This window comes from Sinocyclocheilus anshuiensis, unplaced genomic scaffold, assembly GCF_001515605.1.
Source record: "Sinocyclocheilus anshuiensis isolate Anshui unplaced genomic scaffold, SAMN03320099.WGS_v1.1 scaffold860, whole genome shotgun sequence".
Taxonomy (NCBI): domain Eukaryota; kingdom Metazoa; phylum Chordata; class Actinopteri; order Cypriniformes; family Cyprinidae; genus Sinocyclocheilus; species Sinocyclocheilus anshuiensis.
This window is the reverse complement of record NW_015548288.1, coordinates 40,479-49,691: the sequence shown is the minus strand read 5'-3', so window position 1 is coordinate 49,691 and position 9,213 is coordinate 40,479. Positions and strand designations below refer to the sequence as shown.

General features: G+C 37.2%; 2 protein-coding genes across 3 annotated transcripts in view; both read left to right on the top strand.

Annotated features, from left to right (window-relative positions):
* Positions 1–1,067, top strand: part of LOC107655908 (calpain small subunit 1-like) — an 8,556-nt gene extending 7,489 nt beyond the window's left edge. For both annotated transcript variants that reach the window (XM_016443524.1, XM_016443523.1), the window contains exons 10-11: positions 591–649; positions 758–1,067. In XM_016443524.1, coding sequence (XP_016299010.1) covers positions 591–649; positions 758–784 — 86 coding nt within the window. In that variant the 3' untranslated portion in view covers positions 785–1,067. The remainder of the gene's footprint in view (positions 1–590; positions 650–757) is intronic.
* Positions 1,068–1,611: 544 nt separating this feature from the next.
* Positions 1,612–8,146, top strand: LOC107655905 (uncharacterized). Its single transcript, XM_016443519.1, has 4 exons — positions 1,612–1,686; positions 3,571–3,741; positions 3,898–4,371; positions 7,191–8,146. The coding sequence occupies exons 2-4, from the start codon at positions 3,612–3,614 to the stop codon at positions 7,631–7,633; spliced, it is 1,047 nt and encodes a 348-aa protein (XP_016299005.1). The 5' UTR covers positions 1,612–1,686; positions 3,571–3,611; the 3' UTR covers positions 7,634–8,146.
* Positions 8,147–9,213: the final 1,067 nt, after the last annotated feature.

Here is a 9,213-nt window from a genome sequence, read left to right as displayed (position 1 = left end):
CGGCAACAACAAAACTACAGCGAGAATAAAAGTTACGCCTTCTTTCTTTGCGTGAACATTTGGGCGGCGTTATGCAAATCTTTCCACATCATGACGTAGACATGTGGGGGCGTGTTAGAACGAGCCGTTTTAGGTAGGCGTGGCTGACTCTGAACTTTTATAAAGAATATCTCTTTGGATTTGAGACTTTAGTCTTTGCAACTTTACAGATCTCCTTTATGCACCAAGAGCTTGTAACACTCCAAAGAGAAAGGAAAAATTGAAATCGCATCATATGACCCCTTTAAGAGATCAAATTTATGATGTCTAAAAATCCAGTAATTTTGGAATTAGATGTTTTTCAGCACAGTTATAATAAATGGTTATTTAGGACTCTGGGATCTCTCATTGGATCTGAAAGTTATATTGTGTTTGCGTAGTGCATCTGTATAAAATATTTTTAAAAGCTTAGGAAAAATGTGATTTTTGTTTTTTTTGCATTATAAGACTCCTTTAAGCTGTGTGTCAGTAAATTTATACAGAATAAATGAAATTATTCTTTAGTTAATGAAGTGTTAAAAATATTGATTCATGTCTTATGTTGACACTAGGTGCCTTCAAGACTCTTGACAAAGACAATGATGGCACAATCAAGGTCAATGTTCAGGAGGTAAGGACATTTTGGCTAGTTACATTCTCTTAAAATTAGTATCGTATTTACTGAGGATAAAATGTTTTTATATATATAATTATAAAATAAAACTCTGTCTCTTCACAGTGGCTGCAGCTGACAATGTACTCTTGAGTGATGTGAAGGCCTGCAATCAATTCAGATCGAAACAATTAGTTTAGTGCTTATTGAAATATTATGCAATATTGACATTCTGCTTTACACAGCTCCCTCTCTTGTTTCTCACTCACTAATTCCAGAGAAATACCAGCATGGAGCTGGTCAACCACTGGGGTTATGTGGGTCACTCGACTGCTATTGTCTTTCTCTATAAGTTTTAGTTCTACCAATTTTTTTTTTTTTTTTTTTGCGTTTAGCCCATTAGTAGCGTTGTTTAAAAGAAAGCTAACCAAAGAAAGAACATTACAAGAAATATGTCAAAGAAAATTAACAAATATGCTCAAATGAAGAGTCTAGGTGCAGTCACAAATATGCAAAACTGTATTACATATTCTTGTTGTCAGTTGGTGCCATTTTGCATGAGGCCAATGGGGGGTATAAGGGATAAAAAATATTGCCACGATTTCATGAAAATCTTATATCAAATGCAATTTTATATTAAATAAAAAAAAGTATAAAGTGATAAACTTGTCTGTTTTTCATCATCAGTTTGATTATTGATTAATTTGATGATCATTGATGTATGTTTAGTAATATTTTCTCTATATTATATATCCGGCATATATTTAATTCCAGTAGCTATAAATAAAACCTAAACATATTCATAATAAAGCGAATTTTTTAGCTAATGTGCCATTACCGTCAGCCTTGGCTAAAGCATGAGTGCTGAACCTGTTGGGGTTAGTGAGCACCAGCGCCACTTATACAGGAGCGGTCAGACGTGGTAACTGCACCCACCCGTCTACGCCGTGGAGAACGGGCGAGCTAGTGCGCATGCGCAAAGCATTCGCTGCTTTCTACGAAGTTTCTGGATATCTGGGCGCAACGCAAAATATCGATTACATTTGACCACTCAGGTATTTATGCGACGCTTTTGCAGTCTTAAAGTACCTTTATATGCTTATGGCGATTCAAGAATTTACAAACTGACCGAGAAAGTGATTTAAGATCTCACATATCGTGTAAAATAGCTAGCTAGCTTAAATAGCTAGACGGTAGTGATGTAGGTAACGTAATAAGAAAATAAGGGCGAAATGTCCTTCCGCATCCAAGCGTTTTGTTTCGTTATGATAAAAAATTATGTTCTGTTTAGAAAAAACATGAATTATGTTTACTGTTGTGTGCTGCTGGGGATGTTTGTGTTCGGTTTAATTCAGCTGTTTACATCGACGGCGCTGCCTCGGCGCAAAGACAGAACGCGTGAACGTAATGTCGCTGTATTTATGTAACTACACCTCGATGCAAACATGCGCTCGTACGTTTACAGCGAGTGAGTGAATGAATGAGCCGGTGTTGTAGTTGCTCTTCCTTCAGTCACATTAGAAGATCATCTTGTATTTGGAAATCAAGTGAATGTGAATAATTAATCTGAACTATTTTGCACTCACGGTGACGCTGATGTTCACTGCATGCTCACTTTACAGTGGAATATGGACCTTTGGTTTAGTTGTACGTGATTTATATACTCACTGATTTATGAGACGTGACAGAACATATCTCAACTTTACATGCCATTATTTTTTAAAATGGCACCGTTTTCATTTACATTTAGTCAAGCAGCGTGTATCTGAGCGCGCGCGTCCGGTTTTGTGCGAGAGCAAAGGAAATCCGCGCGCGAGCGGAGAGATTTGCGCTCGCGCATTGTATTAATGTGCTTTCGCGCTACAATAGTGCGCTCTCGACATTTGTCATTAAAATAACGCCATAGGGTCAAGGCATCAAGAGCCACCACACACAAGTAGATAGAATAGAAAAAATAGAAAGCTAGTTTTTTTTTTAAATAAAAAAAGAAGATAAATAGATGAAGTAGAATTAAAATAGAATAGAAAGTGCTAGAGATAGAGGGCCAAATAAAGGTGGAACTGATGTGTTTTTAGTCATTTCTTGAAGATGGCTAAGGACTCTGCTTGGATTGAGTTGGGCAGGTCATTCCACCAGGAGGGAACAGTTAATGAAAAAGTCTGTGAAAGTGATTTTGTGCCTCTTTGAGATGGCACAATAATACACCGTTCACTTGCAGAACGCAAGCTTCTAGAGGGCACATAACTCTGAAGTAATGAATTTAGGTAAATGGGTGCAGAGCCAGTGGTGGTTTCCATTTTGACATTAATCAGAAGTGATTGCTTGAATGTGTGACAGTAATTCTAATAATAATAATAGTTGTTAATTAAAAACTACAAATAATGTGTAGGACTCTTCCCATATTTTCTTTTCTTTAAGTTTTGAGTTTTATAGTTTATTTAGATAATTGCCTATATATTCAGTGTCATGACCATGTTATGTCAATTTTGCAATACAAATTGTAAAGAAATTGTTGTAGATAATTTATCACATTTTAAGTAGGCTCTATAAGTTAGAACACAAGCAAATCGTTCTTGTGTTTAACCCTGTAAATCCTGACATATGAAATAATAGTCTGGAAAATATTTTGTTTATTAAACCTGTAGACAAAACAAAAAAGGAGGAAACACCTCAGTTTTATTCAGAGGCCCAAACTGAGCAAAAATATGCAATTTGGTGCAGATTTTATTTATATGGCCAAAAAGTAAGATGAAATTCAAATATTGTGCAGTGCAGTTTGTAGAACTAATTGAATGGCAGGGTTCTGTATAAACAAATAAGGTTTAAAATTGTAGCCTTTTTTTTTGTAAAATCTGTTTTTGAGAGTGAGCTGATTCAAATCAACATGATTACTATTTTTTTTTTATATATATATATATGTAATTTCTACACTGACTTACAGACTCCCCCTAGCTGGAGAGAGTGATATTCTGCTGTGAAGATGTCTGTGTCTTCGCTGTACCTCAAACAAGACAACATTGTGCGCTTCAAGAGGAGAAAGGCACGTTTCTCCTTCAGTGAAGTGCACATCCTGCTGGACGAAGTGCGGAAGAACCGCCACATTGTTGTGGGTGAGTTTTTCCTCCGTTTGACACGAAAAACGTGGCTGAGCAAGTCACCAATCTGTAATAAACTGAGTTCAAAACCACCAGTAATTTTATTTGTCCCTATAAAACCAATAAACGGTAAAAGAAGATGTTCCAATACTTTTCTGTGTCTGTGCATAGGTAAGTTTAACGCCGGCGTTCCCTCTGACGTGAAGCGCAGGAAATGGGCTGAGATCACGGCACGTGTTAATGAGATTGGAGAGTGTGACAGAGAGATCATGGAGGTGATCAAGAAATGGTCAGATCTTAAGTGCGACACGAAACGTAAATTGGCTGCCCTGCGGACGGGTCTTTTGGTGTCCCAGAGATTGGCACGGTCCAATATTGAACTGTCCCCAATGGAAGTCATTGTGGAATCCATCCTCGATCTGGACAAGAAACCGTGGGAAGCTACACAGCGGTCCAGATCTCGCAGTCAAGGTGACGATCAAGAGGCTGTGTGTGAGGATGAGGAAGAGGAGGATGGAGGGTTTGTGGAAATGGGGTCGGTCAACAGTTCCCCGAGCAGAGGAATGGATGTGGGAGGAATGCCTGCTATTACAAGTGGATCTGGGGGTGCAAGTGAGGTGCAGTATGACAACTCCAAAACTGGAGGTAAACAAAATACTTAAGTTGGATCGTATTAAGAATTTTCAATAGATTTAGCACTGCAGTGTGGATTTGTCCACATCAGCGATCTGTTACCAGTAAAAGTTCACTGTAAGAATTTTCAGTGTACTTTAAGTATTTGCATATTTTGCTCTGATCTCAATAATGAACCATCAATCATGTTTTCAAAAGCTACACTACTGTTCAAAAGTTTGTTGTTTTCTTATGCTCATCAAGACTGTATTTATACACTCAAAAATACAGTAAAATCAGTAATAATATAAAATATTATTATTACAATTTAAAGGAATTGTTTTCTGTTTTAATATTCAAAAATGTAATTTATTCCTGTGATAGCAAGGCAGAATATTCAGCAGCATTCCTCCAGTCTTCAGTGTCACATGGTCCTTCAGAAATCATTCTAATATGCTGATTTGGTGCTAAAGAAACATTTCTAATTATCAATGTTGAAAAAAGTTATACTTTTGGAAACCATGATAGACTTTTTTCAGGATTCTTTGATGAATAGAAAGTTTCAAGAACAGCGATTATTTGAAATAGAAATCTTTTGTAACATTGCACGTCTTTACTATCACTTTTGGTAAATTGAATTTACCAAAATAAAAGTATTAAAAAAACTTTGCTTAATAAAAGTATTAATTTCTTCCAAATAATAATAATTTAAATAAACAAAAAATTATTTCTGTAAAAAGTATTTTCTAATATAGCAAATCAATTTGTATATAAAGCAATAATTTCAGCCCATCTGTTCAGAACAAAAAATCTGACGTAAAAGGAAGTTGTAGCCCCTGGGGAATCCACAGTTGCTATTTTAATAAATGTAATAAATGACTTTTTAAAGCGAGCAGACAAAATTCTGATGAACTTCATGTTTGTTGGCAGATGCCTAATGTCTGAGAGTAACAATGTAATATCTGGGCGTTAAATGTAGCCAATCATTTTGATGACAGGCTTTATCTCCAGCATTTCTGACTTTTTTTTTTTGTAATGAATTTAGTCACACGACTCAAGGCAGTCACATGACTTTTTTGATGCACATTTTCTCTATAAGCACTGTGAAGTGTGAAAGCTTTATAAAAAGCTATACATATATTTTGTATGTGTATGTGTTAGGGTTGGGCCGATAGACGATGCCATTGTCCATCGCCGATGGCTGACAGACATCACGATGTTGAGCCGGCATCGTGATCCCCCCACCCATACCCCTCGCAATCCGCCGCATCCCAATTCCGTGTTCGAAAAGGAAATTAAGTGTACTACATAGGGCTGGGCGATATAGCTAAAAAATTTATCAACGATATAATGTTTCATATCGTTCGGTATCGATAATTATTGACAATTTTTATAAACTTTTTTTGAAACAAAGAGCAATAGAATTTTTTTTTTTACATTTAACCACTGTATTTTTAAATTAATTCAATTTATTGAGACAAACAACACTTTTTTTTTTTTTAACAGTCAAAAACAAAATTAAACAAATATCTAATTTCTAATGTTTTATATGCAAATTAAATAGGTTAAACTTTTGGCTTGTCTCCCGAGGCCACAGGGGGGCGCAATGAGCAAAATAATGCAGCACATTTAATTGTCAACGCAAGGATGTAACTGGCAATAAAAAAAAACGTGCATTACGTCTAAATTAACTCATATAAATCAAATATAATTTCGTAAATTGCATAAACAATTATGAACAAAACAGCATCAGTGTTCTGTGTGAATGGCTTGGTTTCGGTTTTAACCTAATCAAGATCTTCCCCGCATTGAGCTTCTATATTTCTCTAGTATTTTGAATGAATAATGCAGCAACTGCGCGTCTCGTGGGCCAGACTAACAAAACATTAAACTACAACGTCACTTACATCATCATCACCGCATCTCGTGCTCCACTGATGACGCTCCCTGACGCACATCTAACATTGGATTGTACTATTTTTGCGTTCAAATGCAAATGTTTATTTTAAATTCGACTTATATTATTTATTTTTTTATTCACAATCTCCTTATCACAGGCGGGCACAGCACTCATGTTCGTGTTTGTGTGTGCTGTCTGCATCACTCATAGCACGTGCCTATATTGTGCACTATATCAAACATTTTTTATATCGTTATCAAAGAAGGTGTACCGTCGATAAATATCGATACCGTCGGAAAGGAAATTAAGTGTACTACAGAACCCCTAAAGGGAATAAATAGCCTACGAGATGGGAGGATAAAAAATATTTAAATACTTTCTCTCACAATTATATCGTTGGGTAATTATACTGTATATAAATTGTGGGCATCAGGGAGCTACTGATATGCAGGGCATTGAAACCGCTTTTGAATGCGTGCTCTCAATTTACTTTCACTTTCGAGATTCGCGATTACACAGACTCTATACTACGGAGCGGCAGTACCTACCACACATTTTACAAGATTAGATATTTGTCAGTGGTGCTCAGGATCTGCAAATCATTCGCCATTGTCCTATCAGTCATCTCTCCTTATTCTGTGTATGTGGTAAGTGAACTTTCAGGTACTGTAATGTAACAGTCTACCGCTCGCAAGCGGCAAACCATGTCCCTTTAGTGACTCCATAGAACGTGCTATTTGTTTTCCGTGCCTTCCTGCATACGGATTCATGCTTCGGGCACACCACCCAACCCCGCCCCCCGATGTCATCGTCCATCACGATGTTTCACTGTAGACATCGTCCGATGCCAATATGGTAGACATCGCCCAACCCTAGTATGTGTATCAAAAACAATTGATCATATGATGTATAACTTAAAAAAAAAAAAAACTGTTTACTTGCTTGATCACAGATCCCGAATCCCACTTAGACTCAGATGAGGACAACCGTGACCTCTTCCCAACATCCTCTATGGCATCTGTCACTAACTCGTACTCTGAGGAGGATGGAATTGCAACTAGAGGCAGTACTGGACACGTTTCCTCCACAGCCACCACTTCTACTAAAAGACCCTCATCTTTCTCAGGGGTGGAGCCAGACAGTTCACGTGAGCAGTTAGTGCACAGTGCAAGCCTTAGCGTGCAAGAGCAGCACACCACCAACACTCTTCTTGCCACAGTCTCCCATTCACTTGAGCTACTTGCGGAGTCAGTGCAGCAGCTAGCAGAGACGCAACAGGAGTTTGCACGAGAATCACTGCAGCTACAGAGGGACACTGTGCAAGTGTTGCGAGATTTTGCCTCCGGCACACTAACGATACTGCATGAAAAGGTCAACGGCAAACCTGCATTGTGAAATTTGTGTTTAGCAATCAAATGACAACCAACAAGCAACACAGTGTGTGACACATTGTTGATACGATACTGCAGCCAGGCTGCAAATATTGTGTGATATAGACAGACACAACTTCTCACTGGAACCTTGCTGACCATCACAAGGTTCAGTGTCAGGATGTCAAAATACTGTGATTAAGTGCAAAGGCGACTATTTGAGAAGATGATTTTGTAAAAAATCCAAAGATGTTAACATTTGTACCTACTCTCTGTTTATCAATAGGACACGCTTAGGGTTTTTGTTTTTTGTGAATGGCAAACAATAGTGAGACCACAAAGGGATTTTGTTTGTGCCATCTTCCACAACAAAATATTACTTTTTTCTTCATTCACCACATTATCACATAGGGATTGTTGAGATTAACCTGCTGTGGGGTGATTCACAGGACCTACTTTTAAAAATTGACTCTGATTTATGAATTTTATTTAACATCTGTCGACTCGTTAAAGGGATAGTTCACCCCAAAATGAAAATTCTGTCATCATTTTCTCACCCTCATGTTATTTCACGCCTGTATGACTTACTTTCTTCTGCGGAGCACAAAAGAAGATATTTTGAAGAATGTTGGTATGAATGAATGTTCCCCTGATATTTCTGATGACATACAAGTCATTGTTTAAAAATCCTGTAATCAGTCATGACCTGTAGGTTGTGTATTTGTAGCAAGTTTATCATCTGAATGCTGCTGTAAGGAGTGTTTTATTTACTCAAACACGTTTTATATTTATTACAACTTTGTAAGAGATGATGTTTCTGTGATATTTGATGTTATTAACTTTGACAGACAAGAAACATTATATATGCACCATATGCAGTCACATAATTAATGGTAAGGACAACTGAAACTTTTCTAAGACCAATCAATATACAGTGTAAAATAAGGTTTGAGACATCTGGATCTGATTAAAATTGGTCTCATAATTTGTCTAGTAGGACATTCTTTTCCAGTGGAACTTTATAAATGTATTATTTTCTTATGCTTGTGTACATTGATTTAGGAAAGTCGAATACAAATGTACACCTTCAGGAACTAAATTTCGCATGTCAAGATTTTAATGCTGTTGTTTTGTCACTAGAGGGCAGTGTGTCTCTTAATTTACACACAAAATAGTCCTCTTGATTATTTTTCTGCACGTGTTTCTTCAAAGTCATTGGGTTTTCCAGCAGTGAGTTTTGTGTGTGTGTGTGTTTGGTTTCTGAATGAAAACCGCTCCGTAAATGAGCCAGATATTTCAATAAATTTTAGTTAAATGTTTAAATTAAAAGTTTAGTGTGTATTTTATGTTCCTTTTTCGCACACATATACGTGTCTATACTTGTATTGAAATACTGACGTGGACGCCCAGAAGTGATTAGATCTCGAGCATTGTTCTCTGGCCTCCAGGGAAGAAGAGCTCTGCTTAAACAGCTGCTAGTTTGTGTGTGTTTCTGATGCAAGTGGTGTTGGGTGTGTGTGTGTGTGCTGATGTAGGGCTGTGGTTGAGAATGCTTTGTGTGTGTGTGTGTGTGTGTGTGTGTGTGTGTGTGTGTGTGTGTGTGTG